We start from the raw sequence: 20853 nt of genomic DNA, 5'->3' as shown, positions 1-20853 counted from the left end.
GGAAAGAGAGCGCGAGCGCGCTGAGCAGAGAGCGGGAGAAAGAGTCCTCGCCCGCCCGCCAGGAGGCCCCGGAGCCGGCCTATGGGGAGAGGACGCCCGGTGTCGGCCACCGCGACCGCCGCCGCCCGCGCCGCGCCGGGCCCGTGAAGCCCAGGTAAGCGCAGAGACGGGCGCCAGACTCGCGCCTTCTGGGGACGCCCATAGCCGGGCATTTCCGAACCGAGCCGGCCACAAGCAGGGAGTGAGCTCTGCTTGCTCCTCTGGGCTGGGCCACACAACTCTGAAAGTTAGGATGCCCGACAGGGCTGGACCGTGTCGGAGCAGTGGCCCCAGAAAACCCAAGCGCCCTATATCACGGCTCCCCTTGGGTTCCCTTGCCTCCTTCCTGGGGCTTCCCCCAGTGGGCCATGCCGCCTTGCTGGGAGAGTGCAGCAGCTCCGGTGCCACCTGTCATCCTGGTCCTTTGCACGCACGTTCAATTTTCCCTCCTTTGCCTCTCTCTGGGGCCCAGCCTGCTTTCCCCGCCTCCTTCCCTCCCCCCGGCCAGGCTGCAGTTACCAGCGTCCACAGCCGCCCTCACACTGCGGGCTAGACAGGGGTATCTAGACCCATCTGGCCTGAGGCCTCTAACTCCCTTCTCCCAGATTGGCTCACTCCTTCCCTTGGGGCAGCGGTGGGGACCCCAGCCCCCAGCAGTTGTCCTGGGCTCTACCTCAGAAGCCAAGAAACTGTAAAGCACTGCTAAGAGGCTGCTCCTGTGTAGAGACAGATTCGGGCCAGCAGCCCTGTTCTTCCCGACGACTCCAGCCTGCCCTGCCTGCACTGCCCACCCAAACAAGCCCAGGTGGGGCTTGGGGTGGCCTGGCAGCACCCCAGGAACCAAAGATGCAGCACAGGAAGAGGCTTCTGAAACCGTGCATCTCCCAACCATGTTTGACACAAGGGCACACCGAGGCCCAGAGGAGCGAACTGACTTGCCCGAGGTCACACAGCAGGGGACTGGATCAGGGCCAGGATCCAACCTTCTTGTCTCCCAGGGCAGGGCCTTCTACAGAGCTCATCTTTTGGGTTCTCACCCTCTGTCCTCCCCCATGGCTCATGACCGGTTCCAGGCTCAACGAGGGCAGGACATGTCATCCTAGAAATGGTAGTCTCTGACTAGGGGCTCTGGCCCAGGTGGGCTGTCAGGTTCCAGGCACTTGGGGGAAAGGGTAACCTCCCCCTACTGGGGCATCCCACCCAGGCAGGTCCTTCGAGTCTCACATGGGCAGGTAGCATGGAACCTAGCTGTAGGTTGCCACTTGCCTTACTGGTTTGGGGTGCCTTGGTGCTGCCAGGGCGGTGCCAGGAACTGGGGTGCTTGAAGCATGTTTCTAAGCAACTCATGCCTTCATGGTTCTGCTCCAGGGACCCCCTCTGGGAGAGCCCCATGAGGGCAGGAGAGTGATGGAGGGTCCGCCCAGCTTCCTGAAGGACAGCCCAGCCTGGGAGAAGACAGCCCCTGAGAACGGGATCGCAGGACGGGAGCTAGACACCCCACCGCAAGATGGCCTGCGCCCTGTGGCAATGTGCCTGGGAGAGCCCGCTCCCTTCTGGAGGGGTGTCCTGAGCACCCCAGGCTCCTGGCTGCCCCCTGGCTTCCCGCAGAGCCCCAAGGACACGCTCCCACTGGTGGAGGGTGAAGGTCCCCGGAATGGAGAGAGGAAGGCTGGCTGGCCAAGCAGCAAGGACGGGCTGCGCTGGAAGGAGGCGATGCTTACCCATCCACTGGCATTCTGTGGGTCACCGTGCCCGCCTCGCTACAGCCCCCTGGTTCCTGAGCATAATGGTGGCCATCCCAAGAGTGACCCTGTGGCCTTCCGGCCCTTGCACTGCCCCTTCCTTCTGGAGACCAAGATCCTGGAGCGAGCTCCTTTCTGGATGCCCACCTGCTTGCCACCCTACCTAGTGTCCAGCCTGCCCCCAGAGCATCCATGTGACTGGCCCTTGGCCCCACACCCCTGGGTGTACTCTGGGGGCCAGCCCAAAGTGCCCTCCACCTTCAGCTTAGGCAGCAAGGTGAGTGTTGGAGCAGAAAGGGTACCTGGGGCTCAGGCCACACATGGGGGCTCAGCAGGCCCCGGGGGCAACACTGGCAGGGTCAAACCACTCTGTCAATCCATTCTGATGAAAAGATAAGGTGGTACCCAGGTCGGGGAGGAGGCTATCAGCTCAGACAGAGTCAACAACAAGCAATTCCTTTTCTGAGCATAGCCTTCTCATTAGGTGATGTTTACCCATCCGCTGGCATTCTTCCCACCTCACTACAGCCCCCTGATTCCTGAGCATAAGGGTGGCCATCCCAAGAGTGACCCTGTGGCCTTTGGGCCATTTCAGGAATTGACTCACCCACTGTCCACCCAGAAGGAGACCCGGGAACTGGGGCCTCAGAATGTGTAGTCTTGTTCTGGGAGGAGGGGCAGACAAGGCCCTCTGGGATGTGCTGGTGGTCCTATGGCCTGTACCTATGGCACCTCTCCCCCAAGTGGCCTCCAGGGTCATCTTGGGGATGAGAGTAAAATATTTTGAATCCAGTATGGTACAGGGCATCACACCATCTGAATAGATCCTGAAAGCCCTTTGACTGTGCGTGGCATTAACCCTTTAGTTGCTGGATTATGGGGAGACCTGAGAAATCCTGGGGAAGGATCCGGGATATCCAAGGCTATGAGGCTGTGGAGCAGGCGTTTAGAGATCCAGTGCCTATTAACCAGTACATTCTTCCGTATTTTCACAACTCTTAAAGCCACACAGGCACACACCTGTTCTTGTCCTTAATCCCTTCTCCTCTCTTTAGGGCTTTTACCACAAGGATCCAAGCATACTCAGGCTGGCAAAGGACCCATTGGCAACTGTGGAACCTGGGTTGCTGGGCTCAGCCCCTGGTGGACATCTCCAGAGAACTGGGGAGGTGGAACACCCTTCTCTCCACCAGAGGGATGGAGAGACAGGAGTTGGCAGGCATCCGAAACTTTGCCCCCTTCTCCTGGGACATCCAGACACTGTGCCCCGGACCCCATGGCCCACTTGTTCCCCAGGCTTGGTTCATACTCTTGGCAATGTCTGGGCTGTCCCCGGAGGTGGGAGCCTTGGGTACCAGCTGGGGCCATCAGCCACAACAAGGTGCCCGTCTCCTGGACCTCCTACCACCCAGGCAGGCTATTGCTCATCTCACCCACCAGCTAGAGATGACCCTTGTGGGCAGTGCCAGGAAGACCTGGAGGGGGCCACCAGTGAGCCCAGTGAATCCAGCGAGGAAGCCTGCAAGACTCCCGGTCCCAGGGCCTGCCCGCCCAGCTATCACACCAAGCTGAAGAAGACGTGGCTCACTCGACACTCTGAGCAGTTTGGGTGCCCAGACAGCTGCCCTGGGGAGGAGGAGAGCCCGGCAGCCCAGCTGCGAGCCCGCAAGAGGTCAAGCAGCCCCGAGGTCCAGGGAACAGCGAGCAGCCCAGCTGCCAAGCGCCCGACCGGTCCTTTCCCGGGCAGTGTGGGGCAGGGGGCCAGAGGCCGGCAGGAAGTGCTGGACTCATTATTTGGGAACAAGGCGGAGACAGAACAGCGTGGTGACCACAGAGGTAAGGGGACCGAGGTGGGGTGGAAGTGGGGACTGCTGGGGGCCCTACTTGGGAGGGCGCCACCGGAACAGGGGCTTTCCAGGGAGGTGGGGTCAGTAGTCCTTTATGAGTGGGTTACACCCAGCTGCCCCATTGTCCACCTCGATGGGGTAGCTCACTGGGAGTCCCTTAGCATCTACAGGCCAGAGCCTTCCAGCAAGTGGTTCCTATTTTCATGTGCCTCCTCCCAAGTCATGGCATACTAGTGAGAATATAATGACAGGGTTCAGCGCGTGGGGTCAAAGGACCTGGGTCCTGACTTGACTGATCAGTGCCGTGTGACCTTAGGCTAGTTACTTCACCTCTCTGGACCTCAGTTTCTTCATCTATAAAATGGGGATAAAGACAGCACCTACCTCATAAAGACTGCTGCAGAGATGAAACCATATCATTCACATGAAGGACACTAAGTAAGCACCCCATGAACAGGCATCTCTGTGATCATCTGGGCTACAAACCCAATTGGAGAATTGCCTCTCCTGAAGGACCCCTTGTCCTGTCCCAGGAACAAATGCCCACTCTCTAGGCCAGCTGGATTATGGAAAGTCAGCGTGAACATTGCTGGTGTCAGGACTTGGGGACGTCTCGGACCCCTGTGTCACGCAGTGCCCTTCACAGAGGCTGGCACTGCTGACCCAGCCTTGGTTCTTCGGGACCACCTCAGTTTCTCGGCCTCCTGGAAGCTGGGCCTGGATCAGGACTCTTTCGCTGGCCTTGCACCCCTGCGCCTGGCACGGGTCTGCCTGCACTCTCCCAGACCTCTGCCTGCGGTGGGAAGCTCTTGGCCCCTCCGCCGCCTTCTTGGGTTGCTGCACCTGTGGCCTGTGTTGAAACTCTGCGGCCTTCTCACCTTCCAGCGCCCTCCGTCCACGTTGGGATTGCCTCTTCACGCTGTCACACAGCCAGTGGCATCACTGAGCCTGAGGCAGAGCCATCCCAAGTCTACACCGACTGTATCTGGAGCCCCAGCTACCCTAGTATCGTAGAGCCCACCTCGTGGCCCATCAGTCCATGTCAGGGCTCAGCTCTTTTGAAGTTTTTGGAGGCCTGCTTCCATTGCTCCGAATCAGGCCTCATAGGCCTGGGCCTAGGAGCTGTGCTGGCCCCACATGGGGGCGGGCTGGGTGCTAAGGCAGGACCTGGGGCTCACCAAAGCCCAGGAGACCCAGATGCCCGACCTGCTGCAATGTCTCCTCAGGAACCCGGGATGATGGGGCCAGCCTGCAGGCCCTGGGGCTCCAGGAAACACCTCGCGTGGCTCCTGTGGCAGGCATCACTCAGTGCCAAGGCTGTGCCCAGGCAGCTGGTGAGACAGGTGGGCCAGCCTGCTACTCCCAGCCACTGTCCAGGTGAGCCTGTTGCCCCTGGCTGCCCCCAGCACCCTCCCAGTGGGGCCTCCCCGCTCACCTGCCTCCACCCTGTCTCCAGATTGCCACTGGGAGAGGAGCAGCCACAGGAGGAAGACTTGGGAGCCAGCTCCGAGGAGGGAGGAGGGTCTGGCCTGGAGGCTGGGCTTAGTGTGGGCCTCGCCAAGCACCTGCTCAGCGCACTGGGAGACCGCCTGTGCCGTGTTCTGAGGAGGGAGCGGGAGGCCCTGGCCTGGGTGCACCAGGAAGGTGAGTGTGCCCATGGGGCATTCACCCTGCGAGGGCCTGATCCTGCAGTCAGTGCTTTTTCGTGGGGCCTCCTTCCCTCCCAGTACTGCCTGCCCGTCCTGCCCCCAGCTCAGCTCAGGAGCTCCTGCCTTGCTGTGCCCATATTTCCAGCTCAGGCTCTGAGTCAACTTGTATTCTGAAGTTTCTGGCCTGGGTGGAGGATGTTGGGAAGGTGTAAAACCTGGTCTGGCCCAACCCTTCTAGAGCTTTGGGCTTGCTAGGGAAACAAGATCGAATGCCAAGTGTTTGTAAGAGCTCCGGGAGGTGGCGGGGGAGCTCCCTGTGGCTTTGCATGGAGGAAAGGCTTCCGGGCGGCCAGCTGTCAGGCCCTGGGAGGCTGGTAGGACTGGGGCCAAGGTTAGAGGTGAGAAGAGTGCGAGGTGTTCAGCTAGTGCCTCTGGCTCCAGCCTCTCCCTCCTGTTTGTTGTTGTTCAGTCACCAAATCATGTCTGACTCTTTGCGACCCCATGAACTGCAGCACACTAGGCTTCCCTGTCCTTCACCATCTCCCGAGTTCGCTCAAACTCATGTCCATTGAGTCAGTGACGCCATCCAACCAGCTTATCCTCTGTCGCCCCTTCTCCTGCCCTCAATCTTTCCCAGCATCAGGGTCTTTTCCAGGCTCCCTTCCATGGGATCCTGGGAAACACACACCCTCGGCCTTGCCACTCCCTGGATGAGGCCACAGGTGGTTCCCTCTTTTTTTAATTTTGTACTGGGGTATAGCCAAGTAACAATGTTGTGATAGTTTCAGGTGGACAGCAAAGGGACTCAGCCATACATATACATGTATCCACTCTCCCTCAAACTTCCCCCCAACCAGGCAGTGGTGGCTCCCTCCTACCTAGAAAGTCCAGCCCCTTCCCCTCTCACAGCCAGCTCCTGTCCACCCTACCACTCCCTCCGCCTGGATTCCCAGCACACCGCATCACTGTCTGCGCAGCTCACTCGAGCTTGTCTGCTCCCTCGGGCCTTGGCACCCTCAGTTCCCTCGTCTGGAATGCCCTTCTCCTCCCTTCCTACCTGGTGAATGAAAACTTACTCATCACTCGGGGCCCGTTTGGGCAGCTGTCCCCACCCTCATCCTTCCGTCCCACTCATAATCTAGCAGCCACCCTGTGATGCCATGATCACTGCTGTGTTTGTGGGCTCATCTCTCGCCTTGTGATGTGAGTACTGGGAGGCCAAGCACCAGGTTCTGACCAGCTTTGAACTACCAGCACCCAGTCCGAGATGGGACAAGTGTGTGTCTAATGGGTAAATGAACATCTGCTCACCAGCAATCTCCCACCTGCCAGCAAGTGCTTAATTTGAAACTCTGGGTGAGACAGGGAGTAAGATTTCCTCTTCTGAGATATAGAGGAGTCCCTGAGGAAATGGGCTTCCCAGGTGGCACTAGTGGTAAAGAACCTGCCTGCCAATGCAGGAGATGGAGTAGATGCAGCTTCAATCCCTGGGCTGGGAAGATCCCCTGGAGGAGGGCATGGCAACCCACTCCAGTATCCTTGCCAACCCACTCCAGAATCCCATGGACAGAGGAGCCTGGTGGGCTACAGTCCATGAGGTTGCAAAGAGTTGAACATGACTGAGTGACTTAGCACGCATGCCCCTGAGAAGACCCCACTGCTCTGGAGGATGAGGGGATGAAAGGTTGTATGGGGTGGATCTGGAAGCCCTGTGACAGGCGTTGAAGGGGCACAGTGACTGAGCTCTCCTGAGCTGTCCAAGCTGTCCTTGGTTGCAGATGGTGGTGCGGTAGCGGGGCTGTTGAGTAATCCAGGGTGACTGCAAGAGGCCTGTCTCCCTTTGGGGGTAGCCCCTCAGTGGAAACTGCCCCTGTCTGTGCATCCCTCCCACATGAGGTCCTCAAAGGGGCCACTGGCTTGAGGCCCCTCTGACCCTGTTCTCTCCTGTGGTTAGCAGGCCAGGCACCAGTCGGGACTGAGGACGACCCAAGCCTTCCACGCTGCTGCAGCCACTGCCACCATGGACTGTTCAATACCCACTGGCGATGCCCTCGCTGCAGCCACCGGCTGTGTGTGGCCTGTGGTCGCATGGCAGGTGCTGGGAGGATCAGGGAGAAAGCAGGTAGGAAAGGAGCCAGGGGCCTCGGAAGGGCTGCTTTAGAGTTTATGGTCAGGGACTTCCCTGGTGGTCCAGTGGTTAAGACTCTGTGCATCCACTACAGGGAGCACGGGTTCAATCCCCAGTCAGGGAACTAAAATCCTACATGCCTCAAGGCATGGGCCAAAAAAAAAGAGTTCAAGGCCATTTCTTGGCTGAGTCTCCCCAAGAGTCTTCCTCCCCAGCCTGCTCAATGCCCCTTGGACCAGACAGTCTCCTCTCCAGATCAGAGGGCCATGCCTGTGTTCTAGCCCACCCTTGAAAGAAGTCACATGCCTACTCTCTGCCCCTCACTTTGCTCAGCTTGTACCTTTTTAAACCTTACAACACTGTGAGGTGGGTATTATTGCCTCCACGTTCCAGATAGTAAGAAAAACTCACGTTAAGTGACTTGCCCAAGGTCACACAACAAGTAAGTGTTAGATCCAGGATTTAAAGTCAGGTCTTCTGATTCCAAGTCCTGCTGTCTTCATGGTTCTCAGCTTTCTCTCCCTTGGCTCAACTCGGCCACCTCAACACTTAAAGTTTCCCAGTGTTCCAACAGACATGGCCAAAAAGAGTTCCAGGGTCAGAAACCTTTCGGAACACCGTATTCTACATGATCATCTTGCAATGCACTCAGCATATTAAAGGCTCTGTGTTCTGCAAGCAGAGGATCTTGTGTCACTATGGAACCCAAGTTTCCCAGAAGGCCCATGTTTTATAGATTGTCAAGGTCCCTGATTGAAATATCACGCCCTTGCCCTTCCTCCCTGACCTTAACCTGGGGTTACCTTGATTTCCTGACCCACAGCTTCTGCCTTCCCACCCCAACAGGCTCTCAGGGACAGTCCACGGAGAAGTGTGGCCAGGAAGTTGGGCACAGTGCCGGTTCCTTGATGCTCACCCAGTTTGTCTCCAGTCAGGGTGAGCTGTCTTGGAGGGGTGGGGTGGACAGAGGGCAGGTCCAGGGGGAGACCAGCTTCCTGTGTGGGTGTCCCTCAGCCCTATCCTATGTCCTCCTGGTGAGTGAGGCCAAGCAGTGTGGGAGTGGCCCCCTGTCTGCCATCACTGGCAAGTTCCATCTCCCCTCTACCCCTTACAGCTTTGGCAGAATTAAGCGCTGCAATGCACCAGGTCTGGGTCAAGTTTGACATCCGGGGGCACTGCCCCTGCCAAGCTGATGCCCGACTGTGGACCGCTGGGGATGGGACCCCGCAGGTAAGAAAGCAGGGCATGGGACAGGGCGCTAGCCTGTGGGGCCCAGGATAAGGCAGTGTGTCTTCAAATCCCTGACCTCGGCAGGGTTTGGTCCTTCGGTGGGAATGAAGAGGGACATGGAAGCTGGGTGAAGTTGGGACACTTGTCTTCTTCCCCTGGGGACCAAGATCCCTGGAGTGAGCTCGAGTATCTATCCCCCACCCAGGCCCCAGAAGTCCTCACTTTCTGCCTGCCCGGAGCTCCCGCCTTCTTTGTGTGTGTTCTTTCTGTAACTGCTAGAGTTTCTTCTCTCCACTCCTGGGAGCACGCGCCTGCAGGCAGAGTGTCCACCCAGCTTCTCAGTACGCGCATGCGTTTTCTCTTGTTTCCGTTGTGTCTGACTCTTTGCGAGTCCATGGACTGTAGCCCGCCAGGCTCCTCTGTCCATGGGATTCTCCAGGCAAGATTACTGGAGTGGGTTGCCACCCTTCTCCAGGGGATCTTCCCAACCCAGGGATCAAACCACGTCTTTTATGTCTCCTGCATTGACAGATGCGTTCTTTGTCACTAGCGCCATCTGGGAAGTCCTCTTCTTAGTATTCCCTGCACCTAATACAGAGCAGGTGCTCAATATGCATTTCAGTTGTTTGTTTGTTTGTTTTTTTAACGAAGTTCATGTACTTACTATAAAAGTCATATATTCAATAAATAGTTTAGAGAACGGTTTTTGTCTGTCAGATACTCTATACATTCCAGCTGTGGAAAATGTGGAAAATATAGATAAGAACACAGCAATGGCTTATAATGTCACCATTGTCGTTTTGACATATTTCTTTCCAATCACTTGCCTCCATGTGTACTCCAGCCTCTCTTACATAGACTTTGGATCCGGCTGCATGCATGGGTCCATGGGCAACTTTTCTCCACCTAATGATCTATCATATGACATTCTGCTCCTTGTAAACATCATTTTAGGACTTACAGGGGTCCACTGTGAATACTTGGGGGTTGAATTGGATTGAGTTGCATTTGCCGTTTTTACATTTCTGATTGGATTGGGGGGGCGGGTGGTGACTGGGTTTAACAGAAGGAGCTGACGGAGAAAACTCCCCCAACTCCACAACCTTCCTGCAACGGGGAAACCAACAGGACCAAGGACATTAAAGAGGGTGAGCAGCCCCCTGTCCCTCACTCAGACTGTGTCGGGGAAGCTGAGTCAGGTTGGAATCCCCAGGAGAGATTGGAATTGCTTTAGCCATCCCTACCCCATCACCATTTCTGTCCTCAAGTCATCCTAAAGAAAGTGTGGTGTGTGTGTGTGTGAAGTCACTTCAGTCATGTCTGACTCTTTGAGACCCCATGGACTGTAGCCCACCAGGCTCCTCTGTCCATGGGATTCTCCAGGCAAGAATATTGGAGTGGGTTGCCATGCCCTCCTCCATCTAAAGAAAATCAATCTCAGTAGAATCTAGGACAAGACTTCTAGCTCTTCTCCATCCAAGCCCCTGATCTGAGTCCCTCGTTTGGAGAGGTCCTAGAGACCCTGCCAGGAAAGCTGGTGGGAGGCGAGTACATCTAGGGCAGAGTTGAGATGGGCAAGGCCAGCAAAGGCTGAGCAGGCACAGCCAGGAGATGAGGGAATCACGTTGTGGGCAATGGAACCTCTACAGAAAGGTGAAGCCCCGCACCCCTCTCCTCCTTCACAGAGACCCCAGACTCCACAGAGACCCCAGCAGAAGACCGTGCCAGCCGAGGGCCCCTGCCTTGTCCCTCTCTGTGTGAACTGCTTGCCTCCACCGCTGTCAAACTCTGCCTGGGGCATGAACGGATACACATGGCCTTTGCCCCTGTCACTCCGGCCCTGCCCAGCGTGAGCAAGGGCATGAAGGGAAGGGCTGGGGGCCTGGGACCCAAGCTGGGCTGGCCTCCCCTGTAGGCTCAGGTGGGTCCTGAGTACTCCCTCCCTCCCCGCAGGATGACCGCATCACCAACATCCTGGACAGCATCATCGCTCAGGTTGTGGAGCGGAAGATCCAGGAGAAAGCCCTGGGGCCGGGCCTGCGGGCTGGGCCAGGGCTACGGGCCGGGCCAGGCCTGCGCAAGGGCCTGGGCCTGCCCCTCTCCCCCGTTCGGCCCCGGCTGCCTCCCCCTGGAGCTCTGCTGTGGCTGCAGGAGCCCAGGCCTCAGCGAGGCTTCCACCTCTTCCAGGAGCACTGGAGGCAGGGCCAGGTGAGGCTCCCAGCTCTCATGGCCTTGCCTGAGAGGCCTGAGGGAGGTTGCCTCCCTCTCTTTGGCCCCGTGATCCTCAGTGCTCTGTGCTTGCCTTGAGGGGTTACCCTAGTCTTGGGGGCTGTGACGGGGTCCCTGGTGTCTGGGTTGAGTCTGTTGGGCATGACCACCCCCCTCCGAATACACACAGGGCCTTTGATCTTGAGGCCAAGGCAGACCTGGTCAGTCACTCAGAGGGAACAAGGCTGGTCCCCATGCCGTTCTGGTGCCCAAAAACATGCTACAGTCTGGTCCCATTGGGTACCCCCTCCATTCTCCCCATGTTCCCCTTTCTTTCTCCACTGCAGCCTGTGCTGGTGTCAGGAATTCAGAAGACACTTCAGGCCCACCTGTGGGGGTCAGAAGCTCTCGGGGCGCTTGGAGGCCAGGTGCAGGCACTGACCCCCCTTGGGCCTCCCCAGCCCACCAGCCTGGGCAGCGCAACATTCTGGGAGGGATTCTCCCGGCCTGAGAGTGAGTATCCCAGAAGAGGAGGAGGAGGAGGGAGCCTGAGCCTGGGGCGTGGCAGTGGGCAAGGCTGTGGAGTCTCAGAGTGGACCTGGGGGCAGCTAGAAGCAGAGTCCCCTGCAGAAACTAGACTCTGTCACCACCATGGGAGCAGGGCCCTCTGGGCCAATGAGGTTTCTCCCTGGGCCAATAGCTGTTCTGTCTCCCCACTAGGTCGCCCGAAGTCAGATGAGGGCTCGGTGCTCCTACTGCACAGAGCTCTGGGGGATGAGGACACCAGCAGGTATGTGGTGCCAAGGGCTGCCCGGGCCTCCCTGCATCTCCTGTTTGGCCTTGGGATCCTCAGTGCTCTGTGCTTGCCTTGGGGGTGTTACCCTAGTCTCAGGAGCTGTGATGGGGTCCCTGGTGCCTGAGTTGAGTCTGTTGGGCATGACATTACCCTTCCCCCTGCCCCCCCCCACACACACAGGATAGAGAACCTGGCTGCCAGCCTGCCCCTCCCAGAGTACTGTGCCCGCCATGGGAAACTCAACCTGGCTTCCTACCTCCCTCCGGGCCCTGTCCTGCGTCCACTGGAGCCCCAGCTGTGGGCAGCCTATGGTGAGTGTCCACTCCACTCCTGCCCAGTCCCTACCCCTCTACCTATCATCCCCGAGAACCCATGAGTCTGTGCCAAGGTCCTGGGGCCCATTCCCAACTAGCCTTTCTCCACCTCCACACAGGTGTGAGCCCACACCGTGGGCACCTGGGGACCAAGAACCTCTGTGTGGAGGTGACCGACCTGGTCAGTGTCCTGGTACGTGCTGAAGCCCCCCTGCCCGCCTGGCGCCGGACACAGAAAGGTGCGTCCTCAACTGGAAGCAGGGGTGGGCACGAGCTTCTGAGGCGAAGTGGTGTCTCTGCTGGCCCCGGGATCCTCCTGAGCTATCTTTCTTTCCCAGATTTCCTCTCAGGCCTGGACGGGGAGGGGCTGTGGTCCCCAGGCAGCCAGGTCAGCACCGTGTGGCATGTGTTCCGGGCACAGGACGCTCAGCGCATCCGCCGCTTTCTCCAGATGGTGAGGAGGGAGCTGGGGAACCCTCCCCTTCCCCTCCCAGCCCCAGGAGCTCTCCCTCTGTGTGTGTACCCCGTGTGCTCGCTCCCTTGCCTCAGGTGAGCTGGACTCGACAGGTGCAGAGAAGGCAGACGGGGCCCTTGGGAGAGGTGTGTGGTGGGGTGCACAGAGAGTGGGGGGTTGAGGCAGGACCTAGTGATGAAACGAGGAAAGAGCTGCCACAGGCTGGGCCCTGGGTCTATCATCTTCATTAATTGTCACAGATACCACATTCGATAGGGCTTCCCTGGTGGCTCAGGATGGTAGGGTCTGCCTGCAATGCAGGAAACCCGGGGTTCAATCCCTGGGTCAGGAAGATTCCCTGGAGAAGGGAATGGCAACCCACTCCAGTCTTCTTGCCTGGAGAATTACCTGGACAGAGGAGCCTGGCAGGCTACAATCCATGGGATTGCAAAGAGTCAGACAGGATTGAGCGACTAACCCACACACTTTATGAAGAGGTGCCCTTTGGGGTGCTAGCAAGGAACAGCTGAGGGGGGGCAGCCATAGTAGGCAGAGGGAGAGATGGGACCTAGAGAAGGGGCAGGGAAGAAGAGGAGTGGTTGAGCAGGAGGTGGCAGAGGCCCTGTGGTTCCAAAAGTCCAGCGGAGCCCTGATTGTCCTAGGGAAGGGACACCCGCCAAGGGTCACCCCTGCTCAGGCACACACGCACACACATACGCAGGTGTCAGCGCAGCTGTCCATCACCACCCCCCTACCTACACGCGCAGAAGGGTGGGTGGACTCACATGAGCTGGAACACACAGAGCGGAGCAGACCACAGTAGCCTTCACACACACATGGCCTTGTCTGGGCTGGGTGTGGCCGGATGTGGGCAGTCCTGCATGGCCAAACCCAATGATTCATGGGGAGGGTCGGAGGGGCATAGCCTCACTGAGAGGCCTGGGTAACACTGCTCAGATTCCAGGTCGGACTTGCTTGGCACCTGCCTGGGATTACCCTATAGTCCAGCCTTCGGTCCAGCCTGACTCATCAGCCTGGTCTTGGGGGCTTGAACCCTGAGCCCAGAGATGATGGCTGAGGTCCTAACTGAAGGGCTTGGAAGGAGCTGGTGGGCACCTGGAGCACAAGCCTGGGTTCCCCTGGCCCGTGGCTTCCATGAGCCCCCGTCTGCACAAGAAGCTCCCTGCTCTGGTTGGAGAGGGGAGGGGAGGTGAAGGCCCCCCAGAGCTTTGCCTGCTTCAGAGGCCTCAGCCTAGACAGTCTAGGTTCATCCACTGAGAGTCAGAACTTCTGAGTCTGGATCTGAGATCTTAGGAGAATCTGACGAAAGCTTCAAATTGTCTCCCTAGGGACATATGGCTACCTACTCACCCACAATTTAGCATGCAGTTCAGAATGTCCCGGGACTCCACCAAGTTAAGAGCTCCTAGCATAGATGGTTTATGAGTTGCAATTCTGCAGGATGTCTTCCTGGGTTTTGGAGAAAGGAGTACCTTTGGAGGAGGGAGCAGAGAGCCCAGAGCCAGAGACACAGAGGCTATTCAAGCCATCTAGCCCCAGGAAAAGCGGAGATTCGGACCCTCTGCCTCGTAACCCTTCCTTCTGATTTTCTTCCAGCCAGATTGCCGGCCTAAGCGGCCCCAGCCCCCAGTAGCCGGGTCCTGTCCCACCCACCCCTACGTCCTCCCCCACCTGCCCTTCAAGATTCTACAGCTCCTACCTGTGTCTCTGGCCTTTGGGAAGCCCACGCCCCATCTTCCTGCAGCCTACCCTAGCCTCTCCCCTACTCCACTTGCTCATCCCTCCTTCTCTTCTTTGAGGTGTGCCCCACTGGGGCAGGAAACTTGGAGCCTGGTACCCCTGGCAGGTGCTACCTGGACGCAGGGCTGCGGCGGCGCCTGCGGGAGGAGTGGGGTGTGAGCTGCTGGACCCTGCTACAGGCCCCCGGAGAAGCCGTGCTGGTGCCCGCGGGGGCTCCCCACCAGGTGCTTCCCCAGCGTGTGCCAGTGGGGGCTCTGCAGAGAGCTCAGAGTATCAGAAGCAGTCCCCAGGCTGTTACACCCTCTGTTCCTCCTGCGGAGCTAGGCAGAACAGAAAGTCACGCCTCCACTGGAGGGAAGAGGAGAATCCTGTGGTCTTGAAGTCATCAAGCTTACTGGGCATCAAGCTTACCGGGCATCAAGCTTGTCCCTCGATGTCTGCTCTGCCTGCGCCATCTCTGGCATCCCCTTGGCCTGCTTTTGGCCACATCCTTTGTGGTGCCCCTTGCTGGATCCAGGGCGTCCGCTCTCTGAGAGCTGGTTGGGTGGGGCTCATTAACGAGGAGTAGAGCTCAGGGATCAGAGGGGCAGGATATGTCACCCTGAGTCTCCGTTGACCGCCCCCCTCACCTGTCTCCTCCCCGGCACAGGTGCAGGGCCTGGTAAGCACAGTGAGCGTCACTCAGCACTTCCTGTCCCCTGAGACCTCTGCCCTCTCTGCTCAGCTCTGCCACCAGGGGCCCAGCCTGCCCACTGACCACCGCCTGCTTTATGCTCAGGTGAGTGGGACACTGGCCAGGAGCCTGGGTGTGCTGCTCGATTTCCCCATCAAGCAGAGCTGGGTCCAGGGAGGGCCTTCTTGGCAGGGAGAGCCCAGGGGCATGACTGTAAACTCCTTTTCCTCTCTCTTTCTCCTAGATGGACTGGGCTGTGTTCCAAGCAGTGAAGGTGGCTGTGGGAACATTGCAAGAGGCTAAATAGGGGTGGGAGGTCCCAGGTGTCTGCGGTGGAGGTCAGGGGCAGGCACGGCTTCAGCAGAGAATGGCACTGGGGAACTTGGGGACTTTGGGTCAATTCCGCACTCTGGACACAAGCAGGCACCACGTTCCCTGCCCCTGACCTGAGCCCTGATGCCAACAACCACAGTGCCACTGAAGCTTACACCTGCCCTTTGCATACTGGCACCTGCTCTGCCCCTGAGCCCTTCTCCAAGGTACCAGACCCAGACTAGGGGGTGATTGTCTCCTTCTAACCCCTGCCCCCAACCCAGCAGACAAACAGCCCTTCCCTGGGGGACCTCAGGCATCATTCTGGCTTAAGCGACACCTTCTGTTGCTGCTTCACCTCCTGCTGTCTCCTGTGCCTGAGCTCTGCTCATACCACCCCCATCTTCCCGGGCTCCCAGAGGCCCTTTGCCCTGCAGGTGTGCTAGACAAGGGGTCACTGACATCCCGCCTTCCTGCCACAGAGCTGTGAAGTGTGGGGAGGGGACGGCCTCAGGTCACCATCTAGGCTTGGCCGGAGGGGGCCGATATGGGCGAGGCCCCATCCTTGCTCCCTCCTCTACCTCCTTCCTTCTGGATTTCCATTAAAGGCTGTTGTTTTGTGAATGCTGCCTTGTGGTTGGCCCTGCTCCTGCAGGCCATGTGGACGGGGAGGGAGGGGGACACCTGGAACTGGAGCAGGGTAGGAGGGGGCTGAAGCAGTGGTGACAGGGACCTCAGACACCCCTGCCTGCTCCTCTTAGGGTGCGGGGGGCACTGTGTCCCTCCCTCCCACAGAGGAGCAAAGGGGGGCTGACCTTGAGGATGCTTCTGACAGCAGGCAAGGAGGAGGTCTCGGTCACAGCAGCATGGCATCTCCCTATGTGACACTAGAGACCCAGAATCCCTAACTCTCCTTGCAAACTTAAGGCCACCCCATCTCTCCTGTCTGAACTGGAGCTCTGGGAGTCTGGGCCCAGAAAGCCCCTGACCAGCCTTTTGCCATCAGTGCCCATGGCCAGCCCCATGCCCACTGGCTGGTGCTGGAGACAGTTGACAGCCCCTCCCCACGCCCAGGGCCCTCTGGTGTGGCTCCAGCCCCCCCACCCCCGGCCTTGTATTTCTCACCCCCAACACGCTCTACTCTGGTTACCGTTGTTCCTGTGGTGGTTCTGGGAATGTTGTTTTTTTTTTTTATGAAATAAAATTTTTTATTATAAATTTAATATACTTTCAGAACTTTTAGAAAATAAGAAAAAGAAACCTGTATACTATTTACCTCCACTCACCTTCAATCCAACCACTCTTATGTTGGTGTATTTCCTATAGTTTTTTTTTCTCCAGGGATCTGTTTTACACATGGTTGAATTGGGGGTGTTTTGCATTAGGTTTCTTTCTTTAACACTGATCATCATCATTTTCTGGGTTGCTCTCTAACCTTTATTTTAAGAATGTGTTAGTCACCCAGTCGTGTCCGACTCTTTGCAACCCTGTGCACTGTAGCCCACAGGCTCCTCTGTCCATAGGATTCTCCAAGCAAGAATACTGGAGTGAGTTGCCATTCCGTTCTCCAGCAGATCTTTCTGACCCAGGCATCAAACCCCAGTCTCCTGCATTGCTTCCAGATTCTTTACCATCTGAGCCACCAGGGAAGCCAATTTATTTTAAATGGTCGCTTATATTGTCTTAGGCTTGGCAGTGACTTACATAAACATCGCCCATTTTTAAAAAAATTAGATTTCTTCTTTGTATGCAAAGCTAGGCTATTTTCATTTGTTTTCCTGGGATAGGAAAAGAAGAGAAAATTAAGGAACTACTGCCTTTGATGTGTCAGTGTTTTAACTGATCTCATTGAAACCCTTTATCATAACTTGGGGTCGATATTATTTAATTCTATTTTACAGAAGAGGAAATAGGGGTTAAGTCACGCCCAAGGTCACACAGCATCACCCAAGGTCACACAGCAATTTTATTGGCAGCATTGGGACTGGAGCCAAGTTTCCTGACTCGAGCTACCTCATTTATATTAGTCTTCAGACTTAATGGACTTTGCAGATGGCCTTGCTGCTGTCTCCTCTGTCCTCTTCCTTCCAGTACAGACAGGCACTTCACAGCCGCTCGTGTTCCAAGTGGCACAGGGTGAGCTGTCCTTACCTATATCTCACCTTGCAATGCCATGTCCCAACGTCACCCCAGAACCCCCTACACAGGGTCCTTCCTGTGGGAAGACGGGGAAGGCCTCGTGACAGGGCCCCTCCCCCCTCCAGACCTCTCTGCCACCTCCCTTTTCGTGGCGGGTTGTAGCAGCCTTGAGGGCATATTGGGTCGGGCTCCTAGCGAACAGAAGGTGGACCAAATGTTCCAGGACTCACCTGGGAATGAAGCCAGTCCAGGTGGGGACTGACCCTGAAACAACTTGGGGCCCTTGGTGGCCCTCTTCCTCAAGGAGGCTCAGTGGGCCACCCTCAGTCCAGCCCTGTCCTTTGGGCCTTTGTTTCTCCCAGCATCCTGTGGTCTGCCTGCTCTAGTCCTGCTCACTGGCCCAGATCTCATAACCTCAGAGCTGGAAGTGACGTCAGAATGTACATATCCAACTCTGCCTTTCTCTTGTCTTATCAAATACATTTTTTAGGCTTTTTTTTTTTGAGGGGGTGGGGGCTGTACTCTGTGGCTTGTGGGATCTTAGATCACCAACAACGACGGAAGCCAAGCCCTAGGCAGTGAAGGTGATAAGTCTCCTTTTTTTTTCCTTTTAGACTTTTAATTTTGAAATGATTTGAGGTTTCCAGTTGAGTCACAGAGATACTACAGAAAGTTCCCAGTTAGCCGTCATCTAGCTTCCTCTCATGGTAACATCTTAAATAACCATGGTGGTGGTGGTACTAAATTGCTTCAGTCGTGTCCACCTCTTTGCAACCCTACGAATGGTAGCCCGCCAGGCTCCTCTCTCTAGGCATAATACTGGAGTGGGTTGCCATGTCCTCCTCCAGGGATTCTTCCCAACCCAGGGATCGAACCCTTGTCTCTTAACATCTCCTACATTGGCAGGTGGGTTCTTTACCACTAGCACCACCTGGGAAGCCCATGTAACCACGGTACAGTGATCAAAATATAAGAAATTGATACTGATACAACTCTATTAACTAAGCAACAGACTTTATTGGGCTTTCACCAATTTTCTGTTTGAGGATCCACCCATCTTCCTTACAGGTGGCCTGGAGGGTAGATGTGGCTCCCTCGAGGTCACTCGGGAAGCTAGTGGCAAGGCACAGGTTGAAGCTGGGCCTCCTCCTGCCAGTGCCCTGGCCTGCTACCCTCCTCACCCTTCCTGCTTTGTCCAGGGCCAGGGCTGCTGCTCCTTAAAAGAACTAACTTTACAGACACCCTTACCCCACCTTGCTTGCCCCGCCCAACTCTGAGGTTGCTTACACTGTCTTTCTGCACACGTGCTCACATGCACATGCGTGTCCACAGGCCCTGAAATGGCTGGCCCAAGCCTGGCTCCTGTGGGCACTGGAAGCACTGCACCGCAGGGCCAACCAGTTCAGCCACTTCTGTCCACTGGGCTGCATGCAGCCACCCACACAAGCCAGTGCTCTAGCCTCTGTGGGAATGGAGGACACAGAGCACACTTGATGGAGCCCTACCTTGGTTTCAGGTTCTAGAGGTTTCTATCTCAACCCCTCTCCCTCCCTCAGCTTTTCCAGTTCTGCCTTGGGGCCTCTCCTGTCTCCATCTGGTGTGTGCCCTCTGACACCTGGAGAGTCACTTTCTGTTGTCCTTCTCAGCATCTCTGAAGGCCTGGTAAAGAACCCTCCTGCCAATGCAGGAGACATAAGAGAGGCGGGTTCTATCCCTGGGTCAGGAAGATCCCCTGCTGGAGGACATGGCAACACACTCCAGTATTCTTATCTGGAGAATCCCATGGACAGAGGAGCCTGGCGGGTTACAGTCCATGGAGTCGCAAAAAGAGTCGGACATGACTGACGTGGCTTAGCATGGCACAGCACAACCCCCTCTAGGGCCTTCCACCCATGGGGCCCTTCACTGTTTACAGCTGGTTTTCAAGTTTCTCTCATGTGCTTCCCATCACAGGGGTGATTATGTCCACTCAACTGGCGAGGAACGCTTTGCCCAGTGATAATGGGGAGAGTGGAGCCGCGGTTTGCCACAGCCTTTGCTCTTCCAGGCAGTTAGGCTGTCTGGTGTTTATCTTAGGCCGCCTCTGAGGCTTTCAGAGCCCTGCCCAGACATGATCTCACTCTCTCTCAAATCATCCCTGGGAGGCAGAAGGGAGTCTGGGATGAATGCTGTCCCCATTTCACAGATGTGAAAATAAAGGTCTAAACACACACACATACATGCATGTGTGCCGGGCAAATACATGGAAAAGTTGCTTTGCAGTCCTGGGAGCCTGATTTCAGCCCTGTGAATTCAGTTGTTTGGAACGTTTGAGGTCTTGGATGGGGTGGGGGTGGCAGCGTTCACAAGTGCCTAACAAGATTGCAGCTCCCCCAGGGATAACCCATAGCTTAATCCAGTGCCCTGCCTCCAGGGACCTTGCAGTCAGTTTAGTATTTGAGAAGGGCCTAAGGAGGCTTATCTGGTGTGGCTGGAATTCCCTAGACTAAGGTCTAGTTCATGGTGGCCCTGTAGGCACATTTCATAAAAGTGAGCCTTTGTTTGGTAGCCACAAATGCTGTGGCCAGGAGAGCCCAGCCTGGAGTGTTGCTGGGCTGCTAAGTGGTGGTGACCCACGCTGGACAGTCCACAGAGCTCCTCTCATGATGGCTCACCTTCCCGGCAGTCCTGGGAGGAAGAGCTGTTAGCAGCTTATTGTAGAAAACAACAGAGACATCATTTTGCCAACAAAGGTCCATATAGTCAAATCTATGGTTTTTCCAGTAGTCATGTATGGATGTGAGAGACCATAAAAAAAGCTGAACGCCAAAGAACTGATGCTTTCAAATTGTGGTATTGGAGGACTTCTGAAAATCCCTTGGACAGCAAGGAGATCAAACCAGTCAATCCTAAAGGAAATCAACACTGAACATTTATTGAAAGGACTGATGCTGAAGCTGAAACTCCAATACTTTGGCCACCTGATGTGAAGAGATAACTCACTGGAAAAGACCCTGATTTTAGGAAAGATTGAGGACAGAAGGAGGGGACAACAGGATGAGATGGTTGGATGGCATCACCAACTCAATGGACATGAGTTTGAGCAAACTCTGGGAGATGGTAAAGGACAGGGAAGCCTGGTGTGCTGTAGTCCGTGCCTCACAAAGAGTCGAACATGACTTAGCAACTGAATGACAACAAGAAAGATAAGGAAACAGGCCCACAAAACGGACCCACAAACAAGTCCCTGACACTATTAGGGCACAGAGTCAACCAGGGAGCAATGGCTGGGCATCCAACTCCAAGTCCAATGCTTAGCTCCACCAAGCTACTGTCCCCACAAAAAGAGACATAACCAAAGCCAGGAGGAGGAAAAAAGGAGCCCTCGCTGGGACTGAGGAGCTCAGACTTGTCTGGTTTCAGCTTTTGCCTTCCTGTCCTGAGAAGAGGTTAAAGGAAGGAGGAAAGGTCAGGCTGGGGGAGAAGGAGCTCCTGAAATCAACCCACACCCTACTCTCAACACACCAGAACCCCACCAACGTGGTGGTGGCGGGGTAGGGGGCGGTAACAACAAAGTTGAAG

The 20853-nt window shown here is 56.5% G+C and overlaps 1 protein-coding gene across 2 annotated transcripts; it reads left to right on the top strand.

Annotated features, from left to right (window-relative positions):
• Positions 1-23: 23 nt before the first annotated feature.
• HR (HR lysine demethylase and nuclear receptor corepressor) lies at positions 24-16376 on the top strand. Of its 2 annotated transcripts, none has more exons than XM_006047926.4 (19): positions 24-154; positions 1408-2058; positions 2837-3617; positions 4855-5005; positions 5085-5272; positions 7235-7399; positions 8252-8341; positions 8520-8635; positions 9702-9783; positions 10321-10484; positions 10589-10843; positions 11191-11356; positions 11564-11633; positions 11820-11950; positions 12073-12192; positions 12292-12407; positions 14228-14392; positions 14818-14946; positions 15086-16376. In XM_006047926.4, exons 2-19 carry the CDS (start codon positions 1447-1449, stop codon positions 15146-15148), a joined length of 3564 nt encoding a protein of 1187 aa, XP_006047988.4. In that variant the 5' UTR covers positions 24-154; positions 1408-1446; the 3' UTR covers positions 15149-16376. The 2 variants fall into 2 exon arrangements, with proteins under 2 accessions (XP_006047988.4, XP_044796039.2); XM_044940104.2 differs by having other exon boundaries at positions 7232-7399.
• Positions 16377-20853: the final 4477 nt, after the last annotated feature.

The sequence above is a fragment of the Bubalus bubalis genome, chromosome 3 (genome assembly GCF_019923935.1).
Source record: "Bubalus bubalis isolate 160015118507 breed Murrah chromosome 3, NDDB_SH_1, whole genome shotgun sequence".
NCBI classification, from domain to species: Eukaryota; Metazoa; Chordata; class Mammalia; order Artiodactyla; family Bovidae; genus Bubalus; species Bubalus bubalis.
The sequence above is the reverse complement of the archived record's forward strand: the minus strand, read 5'-3'. Positions and strand labels throughout refer to the sequence as shown.